The 21,723-nt window shown below is 39.6% G+C and overlaps 1 protein-coding gene across 1 annotated transcript in view; it reads right to left on the reverse strand.

Moving 5' to 3' along the window:
• Positions 1–21,723, reverse strand: part of PGM5 (phosphoglucomutase 5) — a 155,592-nt gene that overhangs the window by 17,100 nt on the left and 116,769 nt on the right. Inside the window, exon 10 of the mRNA XM_016135551.2 lies at positions 10,379–10,513. Coding sequence (XP_015991037.1) covers positions 10,379–10,513 — 135 coding nt within the window. The remainder of the gene's footprint in view (positions 1–10,378; positions 10,514–21,723) is intronic.

A 21,723-nucleotide genomic window follows, 5' to 3' on the forward strand; every position in this document is an offset into this window, starting at 1 on the left:
GCTTTTCTGGGAGTCAAAAACAAAGAATGGGGAACTCCTTGAACAGGGTTTCTCATTCTGGGATTAGAGAGTCAAATTAAAGTCAGCCAAGAGTAGATGGTAGAGCTAAAACAGCCACATGCCTCTCCTCAGCTGCCTGGATCCTGTGTTCCCCATAGGAAAACAGCCTGATCATGGTAGGGAGCCCAGGCCTTGCCTCCTCCTCCTGATGCTGCTTGAGTACATGGCCTAGTCCAGAGTATTCTTCTGAAAGTCACAGGCAATCTCCAGATTCAGCATCAGTATTCATTTGCCAAGATACGCTCTTATTTATGAGCAAAGCAAATAATTTACTATCCTCCAAAGACAGGCACTGCCTCAAAGAAACCTGAATTGCCATCAGCTGTTGAGCTGGTGTTCCTTTCTGCTGAAAGGCATTGAAACTTGGTTGTGTTGTGCATCTGGGCTGGAACAAAGAGGATGCTGGGAAAGCCAGATTGTGCTGGCCACAGCTTGTCAAACCCATTCATCTTGTGAGAGAAGTTATAGCCAATGACCCCTGTACTTGTGTGACTAAGGCAAATTCATTCATGCTCCCTTTTCAGGCTGAGTAAACAAGACCCAGCAAGACTCTGATTTGTGGGCATAAACAGTGCCAGGTTAACCAGTAGCTGGTTAAGCATGTGCTTTGGGCATAGCAAAGCAGAGGCACCAAAATAAGTAGCATCGTATAAGAGAAAAAAAATTTTTGTTAGATTTTCTTACACTCATTTTTAAAGCTAGTTTTGTTTTTCTTTTGAATTATATGTGGAGAAGCAGGGAGGGGGAACACACTTTTTTCAGAGCTTCTAGCCTCTAAACCTTAATCTAAAATTGATCCCAAACCAGGATAAAGGCACAAATTTTAGCTCTTCTGCTTCAGGCCACTAGGTTCTTGGGGGAAACTGGCACTGCCAGGAGTCTTCCAAGCTTTGAAATAAGGGTCTCCCTTGTGTATACTGCCAAAAAAAGGAGGATTTGAGATTGGCTTTGTCTGTGAGATTGACATGAGTGTTTTACAGTGGCAGTCAGCTGTCATTAAAGCATACGCTTTCCTATAAGTCCTAGAATGTCCAGTGTGGGTGGACAGGGTGAATCCCTTGTCCCAAGTCAGCACACAGTCAGTACCTTAAAGGGAGTTCTGATCCCGAGGGAAAGTCCCACTGTCATCAAAACCCTAAAGAGCCTTGGACTGTACATAACAGTCACCAGCCCCTGTGAAACACCTGCATATTCCCAGCCCAAGGGAATTTTCCACACATCATCAGATGACCATCCCAAGAATGGTTCTCAGTTCCAGGGAAAACGATCTGTCCACAGTAACAAAGCATAAGTCCAGATTTCAGTATATAAATGAGGAAAAGGACTGTTTGCCCTGTTTTATTTTTTTTCAGGAGGTAATTCACCTAAATGAGTAGAAATATAGAAAACCTAAACATCTTTGCTTCTCAAATTTAATTCAGCTCCAAGTGATTCTGATTTGTGATCAGCTGTATTAAATACCTTTCTACACCACTAGAGGGATATCTAACCCACTTGAATCACAACTTCCTTCTTTTAAAAAAAATAAAAAAATAATAATAATCACAGAATCTAAATTTTAAGGCTGAGGAATACTTAGAGATGTTATCTTGCTCTGTCCTTTCCACCCTTGCTCATATTTAAAAATTATTTTAATCTCTGTAGTCACAGAGACCTCTAAAAAAGGCACAAACTAGATATTTTGTGAGCAGGAGCCCTTGGCAGTTGAAAATTGTTCTAACAGTCGATCTGAATCCCTTCTGGTTCAGTTTGAGTTTATGTATTCAAATTACATATTCATTATTATGTAGAACAGCTGGTCATTTGGCTGCATCATATTATTCCTTAAATTCCTGAAGATCTCCAGACCACTCCTATCTTCCACACAAAAAATGAGCTAGCTCTTGGTGATGGCATTTACATTTCAACTCTTTAGCTACATGTTTCTTGCCAAACTCTCTACATCACTTCACCCAACCTGATATTTCCAAATAATAGCAATACAGAATGAACTCTAGAGAGAGAAAAAAAATGAAGCTTTTCCTTGTATATATGGCTTTTACTACATCCCTGTGCAGGTTTTTTTTTTAACATAATGTTTTTGAAATATATTTATCTAGTATGATTCCAAAACCATGTATATATATGTGTATGTATGTACATGTGTCTGTATGCACACATACATATATATACATCTATATAAATTTTCATCTTGTCATGAAAATTGAATGTCTAAGTGAATATCCATTTATGTATGTCACTTCTGAACTCCATCTGTTTCCAACTCTTCCACATCACATATATTATTTCAATTTTTAATTTTATTCACCAAATTCTTAACCACTCACTTCGGTTCCTCTATTAACTGTAAAACATAACCAATATGTATTTAGAACACTATTCTTTTAATAAATTTTAAAGAGCTATTCGTTGCTAATTCAAATTAAGGGAGAGAAAAGTAGTTATTTTCAAAACACACATTTATCCACATTTATAAGTTTGGTATAATAAAAAATGTCTTTGATCTTTGTCCCTGGTTCTTGCTATAAAGCTCCCTCAAATCTTTGAATTTCCTGAGTGATAAGAGTATCCCTTGTTATTCATAATAAGACTCTTTCAGCCATACCTGAATTTATGCTAATGAGGTGATTCTTGGTAGGCCCCTGGATATCTTCAAGATGAGGTCTTGCAACCAGGCAATCAAAGGGTTGGAACTTTTTGCCCCACTCCGGCCTCCCAGGAAGGGAGAGGGACTGGAGGTAGAGTTCAGTTTCCAATGCCCAATGAGTTTTTTGATCATGCCTACATAATAAAATATCCATAAAAACTCTTAAACAACAGGGTCTGGAGGGCTGCTGAGGTGATGAATACCTCAAGGTACAGGGACAGTGGGATGCCAGGAGAAGGCATGGAAGCTCTAAACACCCTTTCCCCATACCTCGCCCTATGCATCTCTTTTATTTGGCTGCTCCTGAGTTGTATTCTTGATAATAAACCACTAATAATAACAAAGAGCTTTCCTGTTTTCTGTGAGTTGTTTTAGCAAATTATCGGGGCGGCGGGGGGGGGGGGAGGTGGATCATAGGAACACCTGATTTTTTAGTTGGCTAAGCAGAAATGTGAGTAACCTGGGCACACCATTTGCAGCTGGTGTCTGAAGTGGGGGCAGACTTGTGGAATTGAGCCCTTTTAATCCATAGAGTCTGGGCTAACTCAGGGTAGTTAGTGTCCAAGTATCAGAGAATTGAATGGTGTAAGTAAAAAAACCTCTCAATGAGAACACTGAACTGAAGTTCCAGCTGCAGCCTTGGATTCAAGCAAAGGTAAGAAGAAATTCTCTCTCCTCTGGACCTCAACCATTAGCACAGACAACATGAGTTTTACTATAAGACTGAATTTATATCTCCAACAGAAATGACCTGCTCCATGGGTCTGAATGGCCCCTGATTCAGTTTCCTCATCTGTAAAAACAGGATGATTATTCTCTGGGGCCACTAGAATGATTAAGATAATAGCTGTATCTAAAGTATCTAGAAAGGTACCTGACACACTGTAGGGACCTAAAAAATGGCAACTGATTTTATTCAATCATAGGATAAAATCTGATGATTCATACTGAGTACAGAATATTTCAGTTTCCTGGGTGACATAACCAGTCTGAGATAGTCCAAAGTAATTAACACTGAATATTTCATTCATTTGGCAAAGTTGTTTTGAGCATTTACCATATGCCCAGTGGTATTCAGTGAAAAAAGCCTACATCCTAGCCTCCTTGTGCTTTCATTCTACTAGTCAAAGACAGACAATAAAATTTATAAATAAACAAATATATACATGAGATGGGGATGCATGCTATGCAGAACAGCAAAGGAAGGCAAGGGGGATAAGCACTACTTGGGTGTGAGGGCTATTTTATATTGAGAAGTTAGGGGACAAGTCATGCGCATATTGGAGGAAAAAGCATTTAGGCAGAGAGAAGCCTTTGTAGACATCAAGGGGCAGAGTGTTCTCGGTATGTTCACAGAACAATGGCTGGAGTGGAGACAAACAGAATGAGAGGTAGGAGGTGAGGTCAGAGGCAGAAAGGGGGCCATTTCCAGATTGAGACCATGATACAGGTTTTGGCTTTTCTCTGAGTGAGATGAGGAGCTACTGGATGGTTTTAACAGAGCTTTGAGGTTATCTAACATGTCTTTTGAAAATCATTCAGATTGTTGTGCTGAGAATACGTGTGGGCAGGTAGTGAGCAAGAGTGGAAGGATGGAAACCAGTTAGGAGACTAATGTAATAATTTAGAGAGAACAAGGCTTGGCTCTGGGTAGAAATGATGGAGGTGGTGAGACTGGGGTCAGACTCTCGTTGTGTTTTGAAGGTCACGTTGACAGGATTTGCTTTTGGATATGGGGTGTGAAAGAAAGGAAAAAAGTCAAGGATGAATCCTAGGTTTTTGGCCAAACCAACTAGAAGGATGGAACCACAATTTACTGACATGAAGAAGAACTGAAAAAAAAAGCAGGATTTTTTGGGGGGAGGTGGAGTAGAGTGGTAGAGGAGAATAGTAAGAGGCTGGCAGGACTCCAATTTTGCATATGTCAAGTTGGAGATGCCTGAAAGACAGTCAAGTGGAGTCCAATGGGCAGCTGGAGACATGAGTCTAGAGTACGGTAGCCTAGGCATGTAAGGACACTAAAAACAGGTGTTGCCCTTTCTACGATTTTAAAGAATTCGAGGTCCTGCTACTAGGATTTCACAGTTCATTTAACTCTTTGCTATTCATAGAATAACTCCTGGACCAGCAGCACAACATCCCTGAGAGCTTGTTAGAAATGCAGACTCAATGGCCTTCCTCAGACCTGAGTCAGAATCTTCATTTTGACAAGATCCCCAGGTGATTAACAGACACGTTAAAGTTTAAAGGCATTAGTGTAATTAGAATCACCTGGGACGCTCTTTGAACATACAGACCCCACCACACAACAATAGAAGGCGAATCAGTGGAAGTGCAGCCCAGGCCTGGGTATTTTTCTCAAGCTCCCCAAGTCCTTCTGATGTGTAGTCTGGGTTATAACCATTGATCTAGCTCTTCACTGCTGGCATGTTCCCTCTGTACTATTAGGTTTATATTGCTAGTGCTCCCAGAAACCCATCTCTAAAGAGCTATAGCTCTAAGATAGTATAAAGGTACGTAACCAGAGTAACCAAATGTTCTGGGTTATTGGGGATAGTCCCATCATAATTATTAGTGCCTCCTTTCACTCTCAAAAGTATTCTGGTTTAGATGATAAATTACATGTTCTCTCAATGTAACACAAAATGGCTCTGTACTTTATATGTCTGGATTATAAAGTCATAATAATAGGTAGAGCAAAATGACAGATGGCCTTTGGTTTGACAGATGAATCCAAAAGCACTCCAGGTGCTTAGATATTAGTCCTTAAGGACTTCTAGGTACAGCCAATCAAAAATACATTCATACATTCCCTCAATTGGAAGGAAGGTTGAAGAAAATCGGGCTTCTTCAAGGGGTTGGATAGGGTGGGGTGTGGTTATATTCTGCAATAAAAGTACCAAAGTCAGGAGCAGATTATGTCTGTAATTATTCCAGCTCTTAAGAAAACTTCTCCTTCCTTTTCCTTTAGGATCTTTTATTGTTTGTTAGCTACTCCACCCACAGCCTCCAATGGACAGGAAAAGAAGGTGAATAAAATGTTATCTTAGCCGCCCTGCTATGCCCTGCTAATACACTTGGTGGGAAAGAAAATATAAACAATTGGACTGTTTCTGGTTACCTGTGAATTTAAATCCTTTTGGCTCATCTCTTTTTCCAAATTATTACCAGCTGGCCTACTGATTGCCAGTAAAATTAAAGTAATCTTGTATTTTTTAAACTACATAATCTTCCAGAAATAGGCCTTGGAAGCTTTCCTTCCTAATTTACAAAGGGCACAGTGAGGGCAAAGCAAGCACCATCTCATCTTAACAGCGCCCTCCCCATCTCCTTCCTCCCCTCACCACCAATTCCAAAGTGCACATGAATAGAACTGTCTAAAAAATGTTTTTGAATGTAGGTAAGAAATTTTTTTTTTACATTAACTTAAAACAAGCAGAATAATCACAATTATACAGATGGACCCAAATGGAAAATCTGTGAGAACAGAGACTTATGTGCTATAAATTGTATCACAAATTTTCATAGTTACTTCAGTAGAATGGCTATGAACACTTCCACCAGGCAACCACAGTACAAAAGCTTAAAACAAGTTCCGTTCACATGTGTTTAAAATGTCTGGGCAAGAAACTATCCATGTGCAAAGCAAAATAGCCAGATGCTGATAAAGCCAGCTGAAAGCAATTCTCTAGGCTTCTTGCTAAATAACTTGAAAGTAGATGGGTGTTGAGTTGGGAGTAGGGCAGAGGGTGAGAGCATTAAAAAGTACCTGTTGAATTAGAACGATTATCAATGGCATCTGTGCAGATTACTAGGCACTTCAATGGAGTGTGGGGGTGGGGAGGGTGACTATTTGTTCTGCACTGTCTGGGCTGCTGATAATCGGAGCAAGCCAGAAAGTCAGAAAATGTTTTCTCTGTGGCTGAGAAAGCAACCCAGGCTGGTGCTTCCCTGCTGAGCCCTGGGTCAAGAGTAACACTAGCAGCTTAAGGAGATCGCCTTATCTTTGATCTCTGTTAACAATTAACCAAAGGCTTTTCCTCCCAGAGCTCTACAAATGCAGAAGCAGGTGGTCCTGGAAAGCAATGTCGTGAGGAGGCCCTGAATGGCCAAACGTGAATGCCTGAGTAGAGTTCATCAGTAATTGAGATGGGTGGGCTGAGAGAATCTTCTCCCTTTCTTTAGGGGTTTAGACGTAAGATTTAAAAATCTTACTCTAAATTATATCTTGACTTAAATGTACCATGCAATAGGGATTAAGTTGGTGAGTCAATGATGTATTTTCATAAGGGGGTCTATTATAAAATTTTTTAGCTAGGTTATGTACAAAATACTATGAGGCCCATTTCCAGGTCTGGGAAAAACCTTATAATTAGAAAGGAAAGGAATATGAGCAATTAGAAGAACAATATCAGTAAAAAGACTCCCCAACCATTCAAAATGGCAAACTCTTTAAACCAACGGGATGGAAAAGAACACAGTGATGGTGACTTTACCTGTGGATTGAAGTATATATACCGTAGGGGAGGGGAAAATTCTTCCTTCTACCCTTCTTAAGTTCTCACGTGGCAGCCTGACCCTGCCTGGACATGTCCTGCTCCAACGAGTTTGTTCCTGACTGCCCTCCCCCTACCTTAAGGATTCTCTGGCTAACGTCAGTTTTCTCATAGCTTGCCAACCAATTAATGTTCTTCCTTATATCTGTAGCTGTGTAGAGATGACAAGACTGTATAAAACTGCCTGTTATGTTACAAGTGGGGCTCAGCCTTTGGATAAGAATCTGCTGAGCCGGTGCTGGCATCAATAAATGCTGCTTGCTTCCTGCTTATAGCCTGTGTCCTGTCTCTCTGTTGAGAATCCCGCAACATTTATGGCTGGACTCATAATAAAATTGAAAAACACCAGATTAAAAAACAATTCAATGTGTGTACATGGAGATCATGAATGATACTCAAAGGAATAATAAACCATTCCAGTTTTTTATATATTTTTAGACAAAAACAAACAAACAAACAATAAATTCATGAATATTTGATAGAACAAAGAAACTTAGGTTTGGATGCTCATTTGTAAGGAATCTAAAGAGAAAGAGGGCCTAGCTAGTAAATTAGTTTTAAAAAAAAGTGTTTTGTTTATACAAGCTTATAAGCCCTAGATTCTTAACCTCTAGAGATAAAGGTGTTTCTCTTTACCGTGTTGGAGCAAGGAGAGTACCTTTCACAAGGGAGATTTGTTTCCTGCATTCAAGGAGGGTCAATGTGCCCTTCTTCCACTGGCTGCTGGTCAAGTAAGTTTAACTCAAAGTAATCAATATGCTATTGTGGAATACTTTAGAGCAGCTTGCCCTGGGCCCTCACAATACTTAACACATGGCCCTCTAGCAGCAGACCTACAGAGGTTTCTGCCTTCAAAGGAAGTCTTTAAAAAAAGATGGGAGTAGTACTTGGCTTTCATGGACCATCTCAGGGACTTGTAGGAGAGCAAATTCGCCACCTCCAAAATGTGTCTCTTGGGCATAAGAATTATTGTAGGCTGATTATTTTCAAGAAACCGCAGACATCAGAAAAGCTCCCAAAACTGAGTAGAAGTCACCCTTTGGTAAGGACAATTTACCTTTCTGAGGGAAATCTCCATTAGTAAGGGTGTCTTCCTCACTTTACTAGGAAGAGGAAGATGATCTTCACTCTAGAAACTCTTACCAATGCAGAAGGCAATGACAAATCTGTATAATGACCTTATGCTCTTTTGTGAGGCTTTTCCTAGTAACCTCTTAAAATTTACTTCCCACCCCCAGTATCTTTTGTCTTTAGCTGGCAACATTATTTAAGGTGGTGGCTTCCGCCATTTCAGAGTCACTCAGTTTTCCTGGGTCTATACTCTGTGTATAGAAGGTATATATCATATTAAACTTTAACTTGTTTTCTTCCTGCTAATCTGTCTCATGTTAATTTGATTATTAGACCAGCCAGAAAAACCTAGACTAGACAGGTAGAGGAAAATAAGTGTATAGAATTGTTTTTAAAACATGTCTACTGGCCTGGAGATAAATATATATATGTGTATATATATATATATTCACAAAGTCAATGAAAAAGATAAATAAAAATAAGCAAGTATCAAAACTATGTACCGTGTGCAAATAGGGAAAAGAATGTTGGGGAAAAAATAGCCTCAAGTCAGAGTGAGTCAGAGTTGGTGAGGTCAGGAATATCATTTTTCACCGTGTATGTAGCTCTGGGCTTTCAGGTCCTTGCTTTTATCTTGCTTCCAAACATAAAACGTAGGAGAGAGTTTTATACAGAAAGATAGGGTAAGCCTCCAATTCTTGCATGATTTGGTACTATTTTGGGTGAAATGTACTCACTAACAAATTATGTTGGCAGAGCAAGGCCCGTCCCTGCATGGAAAGCCTGTGATCCTGAGAGGGAAGGGCCAAGGCCTTGATGCTGGCCTCATTCTCTGTCCCTTCATGCTCTCAGTAACCCTGATGACAGCTCTCGGCCTCCGAGCTCTCTACTTCCCCATCTGGAATGATTTTACTCCAGATAGATTTTCTAGTTACAGGGTCAGGTGTAAGGATCTACGACACCGTTTCGCCGTTTCTCCCAAATTCTTCGAGACTCTCCGTAAAAAAAAAAAAAAAAAAAAAAAAAGTCATGGGAAAAAAAGAAAAAATCCAAGTACTAAATTACTGACAAAGAAAGAAAACCCTCCCTGGTATCTTCTTCTATCCAGGAAAAAACTATGGCGAATTATAACTAAAAATTCTGAGTGACTTTAAAATAAGCAGTGAGTTATTTTTTTGCTTCTCCATTTCTCCACAAAAGAAGAACTGCAGACGGAACTAATGAATCATCTCATCAATGACACTGCTTCAAAATTCAGGCTGAAGTAAAGACCAAGGGGGCAGGAGCAGCCGTCAGTGTAGCTGGAAGTACCCAACGTTATAGTGGGTCCTTTCCGGTATTAATTAATGTTGCCTGAAGCTTTAAGGAATATGGGAGTGGGGAAGCTCATACTTGTGCCATTTGTTATATTTTTTAAGTGAGTTCTTATAATTAAGAACTATTGTTGGCACCATAGGGGGCTTTGCCAAATACTGGCTGGCCTAGCCTTGTTGGTGTCTTTCCTTAACTTCAAATTCAGGCCAGCCTTAGCCCCTCCTCTCATTCTGGGCTCTGCAGCAATCAGAGGAAGGAAATCTTGAGTAGCATCTATACTGGCACCTCAAGGTCATGGTCCAAACTAGAGTTTTCCAAATACATGAAGACTCAGAATTTGCATGAGCATAGTCAAGGCTCTGAGTGGCTTGATCTGTTTGACTGTAACTCAAAATTTCCTTAACTTACCTATACAAGGCACCTCTTCTTGATGTCACCCTAATTGACAAACTGCTGATCAGTCAAAAGAAGGCAAGTTGTTTGGAGAAATACTAGTCTAAACTCATCATGGATGCTAGAGAGCAATTTTTCTGTTTCAGACACCAACACTAATGAATTAAATTTACTTGGAGTTGCTCTAAGTTTGTTCTTCAGCTGGAAGTATCAATATGGAATTTACTTTCCAGAAAGTAAAATCACACCCCGCCCCGCAATGGCATACAGCAGCTCTCTGAATTTTCCAGGAGCAATGAGACACACAGTGTTGGGAGCACAGCTCTGCTTTGGTTACCTGTGGCTCCTGGTCATGACCGGTGGGATCCCTCTCGTAGCTCTCTGCGTACAGCCTGATGGTGGCCCGCAAGCCACTGGAGGAACTGAGCCGGAAGATGAGCCTTGAAGCATCTGAAAAAATGATCCTCAGACCCTGGGACCAAGAACATTCAGAATGAATCAGCAAACAATTGAATACACAGGTAAAAATAATTAATACCTATTTTGGAGATCAGCATATTTCTATGATCTAAAGATACTCAGGGTCATGACAACTTATAATTGGCTCTGGACACTGATCCAAGCAGGACAGTGAGGTGAACCTAAAGGCTTCTTAAGGTTATCCATTTGTCCCCTTATTCTATTTCTGTTGCCTTGTGGTTAATGCTGGGAGAGGGTTAGAAACAAAACTATGAATAGATGCTCAAATTTTTTGGTCTGGTGATGTGGGAATCAGAAAGAGGCAGAGGTAATAATGAAAGATATTTAATGGCCAAAGTTCATCCCTTGTAGACCTGGATGTAATGGAGGCAGGAAATTTATCTATTACAGTAAGACAAATTACCAGTGTTAAGGTTATCCGCATATAATGTTAAGGTTTGCTTTAGCTTCATCTTCTCTGTGTTTCTGGTAACGATGGAACCCTACAATGAAGTGCTCAGGGCTGGAGCCTCAGCTGGGTTCTAAAGGCTCTTGTGTACATCTTCATCCTTTTGGCTCTCTCTCTCCTTATTTGGAAGAACTGGACAACAGGGTGGGGTAAGGGCAGAGCTATGGCTGCACCACAGTGCTGCCCAGTGTTAATTTATTTTTGGCTCAGAATGTCCTCGTTCTCCATGCATTTCTTATTAGTGGTAAAGATATTTTTTTTAAAAAAAAATCTGTTAATAGATAGTTAGATTATGACTTCTTGGAACTTCTCTGGTCTTAAGTCCTGCTTGTTAAGAATAAGCCATTATTAAAGATATACCTGCCAATCCCTTACCTCACCCTCATCTGGTGATATCTGCTGGGGTTGGGGGTGTGCCACTATGACTCCATATGAGCGCTTTTCTGCTTTATAAGTTCTGTAGGCATATTTTGTTCCAATTCCAAAACAAAAAGCCTTAGTCTCTGTTGGAGGAGTTCAAGGTCTGCCACAATTCGTTCAAAATAAAGGAGCTATTTCCCTTATGGCAACCTACCATTCTATGTTGCTAGTTTTGCAACAGGATGATGTTATCCAGAATTCATTTCCTGGGCAAACATTTTAGAGTGATCCTTAGGGATCAAATATGGGCAAAACCCTAGGTATATAAAGATAAAGACACAGTACTTGTTCTCCATAGATCTGGAGTAGTCAATTACAATGAACAGAAACCATTTTCTTAACCACTATTTGCTGCCAGAGAAGTGAATAGTTAAATTTTAAATGGAGCAAAAGAAACCATTCCCTACTATCTAAAAAGAATGATATACCAAATTATCTTCAAACTGACAACAAAGCCCCCAAATTTTCACAATCGTATTCATAACCACATTTTTACAAACTCTTTTGAAGCTGATATTTCTGTTTTAGCCTATTTTCCCATTGTCACTACCTATGGTGCACGTGCATTTGTAATTCATTGCTCAGGACCATGGATTATCCATAAATTGGTTAAAGCAATATCTAAAGCTAAAGTCCTAAACCACTCATCATTGCAGATTCCAAATCACATGAGGCCACCTCTTTTGATGACCCTCAGACTTAACCCTTTAAGGCAAGCTCCTATTACACAATTAGTCCCCCAGATTAGTTTACGGCCAGTGGGAAGTATTTAAAAATCCAGGTCATAACAAATCATCAACATGTATTATCTGCTTTTAATGAAGCCTTTTTTATAGTGAAATCATGTTATTGTTTTCCTGAGGGTAGCCATCTCTTTCGCTATACTCATGGGAGATTGGTTAGAATCTGCAACTGTTTGGAATAGATTTTGCATTTGAAAAGATGACAAAGGAGTAAATAGCACACATTAGCCCACTGGAAATTATCCCTAAGGGACCAATCAGGATATCTTCATAGAAAATCCATGTGGCTTTGTGAGACCTCCAGGTGAGAAACATCACAATTCTCCTTCTCCATGTGAAACAAAAAATTTTTAGACTCAGCCTATTTCCGTGCTGCAAAAACCCTAGTTCCATGTCTGTTGAGTGTCACTTTGATGTGTGAATAGTTGTATTGGATTGCTTTGGGGTCTTCCTGTTTCTCCAATGAAGGTAATGAATTTGCAACCTAAATATGAGCCATGTTCTCTTTCTCAGGTATCATTATCTATTATCAATTAAATTATGAGGCCAAAGTCACCACTGACCAAGATTTACCAAGTTTCCAAATGTTCTGTAATTCCAACAGAAGTATAGCAATCATATACTTTGCTTTTAAAAAAAAAAAATCTTAAACCTTGGGTTGGCAATACAGTTCGTTGGCAAAATTTGGCCTAGCAACTGTTTTTATAAATCAAGTTTTACTGGAACCTGGCCAGGCCCATTCACTTATGCATTTCCTATGGCTTCTTTTGTGCTGCAACTGCAGAGCTAAATATTTATGACAGAGACCATCTGATCAACAAGGGCTAAAATATTTACTATCTGGCCCTTTAAGAAAATATTTGTTGACCCCTAGCATAAACAATTACATTATTCACAACATGGAATACTTACCCTTCAACTCTACCCCTCCCCCCCAATAGAAACAATAACCATCTACTGTATCAAAATCCCAGTAAGGAGAAATTATGAAGACTATTGTAAGGTTGTTCAATTTATCCATTCCCCTAGATATTCCAGCTTCTAGCCATAGTCATCTGGACATATATTTGATACAAATCAACTTACTTCTCACCACCTACTCATGACAGAAATGGATTTATTAAACTGCATTTTAATTTCATAACCTCGCTTTTACTGCAGGGTCTGCAAGGCACTGTGTTATAAAACCCAATTTCACAGTCACTACAGAAATATTGTTGGAGATAGTATAAAACTCCACATTAGGAAATGTTAGGAAATGTTAGCCAAATGTTAGGAAAACCTTTCCTTCCCTGAGAAACTGGTATTTTTATCTTTCTTACAATAGGAGCTTTATAACTAACCATAGTTCCCTTTTCAATATGGCTGCCAGGACACTTAATGCCAAAACTGAGGTTCAGCCCAAGTGGATCCTTATGACTTACATAACTATAAATTTTTCTTCTTCTTCTATTCTTGACTCTCTGCATTTATTTATATGTTCCCTAGTCTTGATTTCTGTTTCTTATTTATATTCTAACAACTTTGTTATGTGTGTTTTTGCTGCCACAAATCCTCTTGAAAAAAAGAAGGCCCAGCACAAATGAATAAAATAAATTCCCATCATAGCCTTAACCCTAAAGTGTTGGAATTGCTGAATTATGTCTTTGGGTCTTTCATTAGCTGATAAGCTCGGGGAGGGCGAAGCGTTATGCTCCTTATTTACCATTTATCCACACAGCCTAGGACAACACCTGGCACACAGAGGGCCTTCCTTAAACATTTCTTGAATGAAGGCCATTGCATGTTCCACAAGTGGAGTGAACACCACTGGAAGGCCTCCTTCACATTAGAGAAAGACTCGCAGACCAGATGAAAACACACTCCTATTCTCCACCAGTGAACTTGGGCTAATATATTCACCATGAAAGGCAGTTGTGAGAGATAAATAATAAATAGAAATTACCTGGCATGTCATCATTATGGAATCTATTCTACTGTATCTACTCATCCCACATTTTTAGAGCCAGGATTGATTTGGGCTAAAAACAATGGAGTGGAAACATAAGGGGTTCCTGTCCCCAGTTGTACGATCTTAGACAATTCATAACATAAGCCCATGAACGGCAAACTTTGTTGCACATTGGAATCATCTGGGGTTTTTTAAAAAATATTGATACTTGGCTCTTACCTCAGACATTGTGATTTATTTGTATGGGGTGTGACTTGGGCATCAGGATTGTAAAAGCTCTCCAGTGATTCTAATGTGTAACCAAATGTGGACTCCATTTTAGTGACCTTTTTTCTCTGGGTCCCCTGCCTCATAGATTAAGTGACTAGACCATACCACAAGTCAGTCTCAAGGAAGATCACTTTAAGATTTAAGTTTTCATAAATATACTACCATTGGCCTGGGTTCTTAGAAGGGCCATAACACAGGTAGATAATAAAATATCACCTTGCTGCTCAGTTCTGGAAGCCTCCTAGTGGCTTGTCAACAGAAGAACCATTAGAAGTATCTTGTCTTGAACTATCTGACCCTAATTATTTTTAGGATATTCTCCTAAGGAATTCGTGAAGCCATGGTGAATGAATCCATAATACCTCCAGTGCCACAGCTATAGGAGCTGGAATGTCCAGGATGACACGACAGCCACAAGCTCAAAGAAGTGTAAAAGATGCCCTTACCCATTAGAAGATAATGTTAATTATTGGGGGGGGGGGCATGTATACAAAGGGTGCTTCAGTCACAGCTTGGCATTTTTCTTCCCTTTGAGTGCCCGGAGTCATATGATGAAGATTTTGCCTACCTTAGCTTTTGTCCCAGTGAAGAAGGATTGTTAAGGGACTATGTATCCCCTGCAGGTATCGCCACACAAAACTCCTCCAACCTGATTCCAGTTATTGCCACAGCATTTATTCCCCACCTCCAGATTTAGCCCCTCTTTGTTTTGCTTTACCTGGAGAGTCAGTTTGGAAATGATACAGGAAAAACAACTGGAAAACCCAGGCTTGAATTCTGGCTTGGCCGCTTATTAGCTGGTGGTCTTGAGTAAGCTCTCTAAGCCTTAGTTTCCCAAAAAGTGGAGGAAAAATAATAAAGACTGGCTTACTGGGTTGTTGTGAACATCAAATCAGAAAATGTATGCAAAAAGCACTTTGAAAATTATAAGTCACCACATAAATATTATTATGTTAAAGCTTTTCATGAAAATAGTGTTATTCTCTAAGTTGTTCAACCTTCCAGATTTGCAAAAGATTGCTAAATAAAGCCTAAATAGTGATGGTTTGTGATGCTATGCTACATACGTATTTTAAATTAGGCCAGAATAAGATTAATTTTATTTTAAGAACTTTGTCATGCCTTCTGAAATCACTGCTAAATTCACGGGTCTGTTACCATTTATCTCCTCGCCATCTCCCACTGAACTGGCATCTTAGCAATAAAATGCTTCCTCCACATTGGTCAATTTAGACTCTTAAAGTCTGGAAGGAAGGACCTTAGAGACATCCAGTGCACCTCCTTCTTTTACTGAAAAGAAAGGGCAAGTTAAAAACTTGCCCAAGGTCACACATCTAGTAAATGGAGGAGCCAGGACTTCAGTTGAGGTCCTCTGACTCCAGGTTGAACCATATGAAACTGCTGATAGTCACATATTGCTTCTCATGCAAGACAGAGCCTTATGTAGAGTAGGTACCTGATAAATGTTTGATAAATAAATGTTGATTCTTTTCTAAAGCCCTTGTGTAAATCAATGCAGGGAAATCCACAAGTTGCTAAATACATACAGAACTGCCAGATGTTAGTTTGGAGTATGCAGGACATGTTGCAGCCAGGCAGGAACAAGGAACCGTACATTACCAACAGTTATTTGGCAGCATCTGACCTAGTCAAATACCGACTTAGGATGAATTCCAGAGAAAAATAGCATATGGCCCTGAAATCTGGTACAATGTCACATACATAGGCAGTTGGCCACACCAGGCATGTAAATCTGGAGACGGGACAGGCTTGGAAGAGAAAGACTCTGTGAACCTAAATCAGATGTTATCTCCCACAGGAAATCCCAGTGATTTATCTGGAAAGCTTCAAGGTGAAAATATTGCTGTGTAACATCTGCACCATATTTTGTAGACGAAAACATATAGTTTATGTAGCAGAAGATTTGGACTGGACAGCCATTATCTCTCTATGAAAAAAATTACCTAGAATTACCCATTTTTCTTTGTTTAAGTCATAGATAGCTGCAAGCATGAGTTCAAAAGCAGTTGATAAGGGCAGCAGCTAGTCCATACCATGCCGTTTATAAATTACAAACAGGTGGACAAATTACAGAAAAGCATCCTTCCTCTTGGCTGGCCTGGACTTCAGCTTCCCCTCCACCATTAGGCCAGCATCTCTGTGCAGTTCACTGACTACACAGCCATACCCCAGCTGCCCTACTCTTTGAAGCAATTTTCATCTTACAACCAACCAGCACACTTGGAGGCCAACAATTGCAAGTAATTATCCGGGGGAAATTAAGGTCAAATTGCTTCTTAAGTGCGCTTCTAAAACACCCATCCAGCAAAAACCATATTAGGTGATGAGAAGGCTGCTTGAAGAGTGAAGACTTAATAGTTATTTCTCATTCAGATTCCAACTAGCAAATTTGGAACAACAGAACTAGGTCACACACGTTCCATTTCCCCATATATTCAGCCAAAAATGACTGCTGATCCCCTGTTTACTCAACACCAGCCTGAGGGAGATGGACACGGGGCTGGGCAGGGGGCTCTCCTCTTCCCCATGGCAACCCTTCCCCAATCATCCCACTGACACAAGGAGGGAAGTGAGGAGGTGGAGCCATAAATTCGTCCAGAATTCCGAGGAGGTGGAAGGAAGGGGGACTGGGTCTCAGGGAGGGGGCAGTTCTGGAATATTCTGGATTCAGACTCACTTTACCCAGACAACAGGAGTAGCTTCCTCCCTTAGTTCCTGCAATCCTTCAGAGCTTTTTTCTTTTATATTTCTGTTTCTTACCAATGAATGCCCACTTGAGTACATACAGGCATTAGTATTTCAGAAGACAGTTCTAAAGCAATCATCTCATGTCAGCAGAAGATAATTCATTATAACAAAACTCCAATGAATCAGAAGTAGGGGAATAAGAACTTCCCAACTAATTAGAAACAGTGTCCGCTCTCTCTATTTTCAAATCATTGTAAAGCACTGAACATGTTTTTGCTCCTTGGAAGACAGACAATATCATAGCTATTAGGAAAAATAATTTTTAATCCATAGTTTTCAAGGTATCCTACTAAGAAGGGGCCCAATTATCTTTATTTACAAGAACTGCAGTGTTATAGAATGAGCACTAAAATTGAGAATCATAATCAGAGGTATTATAATATCCCACTGAGAATGTCATTGCCTATAAGAAATCCCAGCTCTTTATCTGGAAAGCTGAATAATGGTATAACTACATCTGATTGAAGAAAAGCATGTAGTCTAATAAGATAGTTTCACTGGAGCCAGCTCCCACTCGTTTTTCAGGGTACAGTTTAAACGTCACCTTCCCATAGAGGGCTTTCCAAAGCCCTAGTCTAAGTACGTTTCCCCCTGATATGCACTCCCAAATTAGTTCGTTCACTTTAATCACATTCAATAGCCTCTACAGTGGTTACAAGTTTAATATTAGTTTGTCTTCCCTGACAGACTGCCCTGTGTGATGCTGTATCCTTGATGCCCAGCAAACTGATTGGCATACAGAAGTGTTTGGTAAATCCTCATTGAATAGATGAAGACATGAATGAATCAAATTTCAACTACTTACTTCCCTGTTGTACTAAGGTAGGAAAATATTTATTATGGAGATTTTTTTCAACATCAAAACTGGCAACACGTAAGAATTTTTTAATCCAGATTTAGTCACAATATACATGTAATGATAACACCTGACTCCCTAAATACTTCTGTTACTCAACAAAGAAGGACTATTTGTAGATACTCTCAGATTTAACTAGATTCTATAGGTGGAATAATCAGTATGACTGAAATGATTTCTTAAATTCTACTTTTAGATGCTCAGACCACACCAGCAAATGGCATATTATAGGACAATGATATATTATTAATGACAGTCTTTCAGTTGGTTCATTGATTAGAATGTAATCAAAACTGAAGGTTGAAGTTGAAGCTTGACCAGTCAACTCTGAATAAAGCACCCCTCCAGGGACCTCAGGTTCTCTAGCTGATACCATTCAGGTGCCTTCATCTGACGCTTCCAGAGATGAGGCCTTGGTAAGCTTCTCTATATCTGTTGACCAGGGGACAGTAACACCATGGCATATATCGAAGCACCACATGCCAGACTAAAATGTGATTTCGAGATTGCTAATTCACTTCATTATTTCTAAAAACTGAAATTAAAAAGTGTAGACACCTTCCTGCATATTAAACTAATGACTCTAAAAGCAAATTGACTTCGGAATCAGTCTTCAAAGTGTGCCTTTTCTCTGAACTAGTTTCAAATGGTTCTTTTTTCCAGGTTGAGGACAACATCAAAATCTTTCTTCACAGCCTGCATAACTTGAAGAGGTATTAAGAATCTCAGCGTTAGCCTGACATAATAAGATTGGATTTGGTTTTCCACATCAGCTAACTGGTATGCATTTATTTACATCAGGTTTTTAAATATCAGCTGAAATGTTACTTGCAAATGACTTTAGCACTGGTAGAATTTCACGATTTTTGATCTTGTTAAATAAAAGTTCAAGAGTTGGATGAGTCATAAAGAGAGACTTAGTTGCCTCACTTTTGCTCCTGAAATGTCTAGTTTTCTCATCTCAAAGCTAATTTTCAAAATACGGGTCATGGTTCCGGATTGATGCCCACCACAGTGGCAACATACCATCAACCGGTGCCAGCAACACCTCTGTATTGCATTTCACAGCACCAGGATCAGAGTTTTCCCTCTGTCAGAACTGTGAGAGTCTCCCCATCATGGGACACTAAGTGGTGATTCCAGGAGTTTTAGGCTACAAGGAGGAGATGGAAAGGATAATGGTAAGAGGTAACCTGGGTGTTGATCATGTTCCTCGGGATATTAATGGTGGGGAGAAGTGAGAGAATGTCTAGCACCAAGAAAACTCTTGATGTTTGCACAGAGAATTCACCCTGGAGCAAAGAGTGGCCACCTTTTGGGCCTTAGGTAGTCACCTAACCTTCTCTCATCTTTCCCATCTCTTTACAAAGCAAAAATTGGGAAATTCTTAAATTAGTCAGCAAGTTGGTCAAATTGCTCCCCTACTTGCATAGTAGCTATTGGTTTATTTTTCTTACTCATGTTTGAAGAAACCATCATCATTCATTCATGTGACTAGATTTTTACCTGAAAATGAACAGTGACATATCCTCGTGAGAACAACAGAAGGACGAACTTCAATTGTTGAACCATGCCTCATTAAACTGGAATTTCTAAATCAGAATCTCTCTTGGGCCCTGTTTAATGGAAGGCACATGTCAACTTTTCTCTTGGTTCCCAGGGTCACAAAAATTCAGACATTTGAAGGCGGACATGGCAAATTCCATGAGACCCAACAGGGCGCAGTGAGGCCACTGAGGTCCCTGGGAATTAACGTTAGGGTCTGGGTAGTTCGGGGGTTTCCTTTTTGCTCCTTGAGTGATTCCCACTGGGTCTCACAGGCAGGACAGATTTTGTCGAACACTTGCACAGCAGTGGAATGGTTGGGGGGCAGGGGTCTTATCACCAAAGGGGGTTTTGATTTCATTTTGGATGGAGAGGCATTTCTTCTTTATCTCTAAAGATATATGCTAAACAGTTCTTTTTCCACAGTCTGTTTCCTGATTCTAACCTTGAATCAAGGACAGAAAGGAGACTAGCTGCTTTAAAAAACCTTTCCCTCTCTGAAGAAAAGTAGAGGGGTGGGCGAAGGTGGGAGGGGGACTGAGGAAAAGCAGAGAAAGGTGACTTTGAATTAATTCACAGATAATTCAGAAAATGAAAAGGCCTTCCCATATCTTCACATGACCCTCTGCAAAGTCGTATGGTTTTTTCCCCTAATTTTATCATATATGTTTCATTAAGTGCCAAAATATTCTTTCCCAAGGATGCTCTTTTAATGTAACTTATTTTAGTTAACCATTTATTAGTGTTTATGATGTGCCAGGACTTTATATGTATTATCTCACAATTCTCCCAAGGGCTATGTGAGATAAACACAATTACTGTTCCTGTTTTCATAGACAAGGAGAGACAGGCACATGGAGGCTGAATAACTTGCCTAAGATTATCCAGCAAAGAGGTGGCAGAGTCAAGATTCAAACCCAAGACTTTTTGACTTCAAGCTTGTACACTGAAACATGACTCACACCCTTTCTGCAAACTATATTCAGGCAAGTTGAGGATTCTGGTAAAACAGAAGGAACTAATATTTCTTGAGCATCATGTGGGTACCAGCCACTGTGCCTGACCGGGGACTTTCTCCTCAAACCTTCTCCATAACCCTATATGGTAATTATTACAAGTGTCACTTGCTCCCACCCCCAAAATGAGTTTCACAGAAGTTAAATAACATGCCCAAAGTCACAGATATAGGCAGTGGCAATATTAGCCTTCAAACCTGTCTGACTCCAAAACAATAGAACACTGCAGACCACAGGCATCTGCCTCCCATAGGAAATGAAGATGTAGCATTGTTTCCTTTGGATTTTGTTAGGTGAGGCATACTTCTGTTTCTCCTCACAAAGATTAAATCTCTTTCTATCTTAATGTAAAAATAATCCATAATATAGCAGGTTGTTTTAAAACAGTATTCTATAATCAAAAGGACACATAACAACAACAGTTGGCAAAAGCAAGTAGAATTTAAAATCCTGTATACTGCTGGTGGGAAAGTAAAATGGTGCAATTGCTTTGAGGACCATACGGCAGTTTCTTTAAAGGTTGAGCATGGAGTTACCACTTGACCCAGCAACTCCACTCATAGGTATACCCAACGGAATTGAAAAACTATGTCTGCACAAAAACTTTACATGAATATCCACATAACGTTATTCATAATAGCCCCAAAGTGGCAACGACCCAAATGTCTATCAACTGATGAGTGGATAAACAAAATGTGGTATATTTACACAGTGAAATATTATTTGGCAATAAAAAGGAATGGAGTACTGATATAAGTACAATAAGAAATATATATATCCTGAAAACATTATGGTTAGTGAAAGCAGCCAGTCACAAACGACCACATATTGTATGATTCCATTAATGTGAAATGTCCAGAACAGAAAAATTCATAGATAGGAAAAGTAGATCAATGGTTGCCAGGAGCTGGGGAGCTGGAAGGGAGAGACAGCTAAAGAGTACGAGTTTTCCTTTGGGAGTGATGAAAATGTTCTAAAATTGATTGTGGTGATGATTGAACAACTCTATAAATATACTACGAAGCACCGAATTGTCTACTTTAAATGGATGAATTGTATGGTATGTGAATTACATCTTGATAAAGCTGTTATATATTTACATTAAAAACTGTACCATGAAAAAAACTATTATCATGCATTTGGTAGGCTCTCAAGAAATATCTATTGACTGAATGTACCGAAGT

Source organism: Rousettus aegyptiacus, unplaced genomic scaffold, assembly GCF_014176215.1.
Source record: "Rousettus aegyptiacus isolate mRouAeg1 unplaced genomic scaffold, mRouAeg1.p scaffold_m13_p_3, whole genome shotgun sequence".
NCBI lineage: Eukaryota > Metazoa > Chordata > Mammalia > Chiroptera > Pteropodidae > Rousettus > Rousettus aegyptiacus.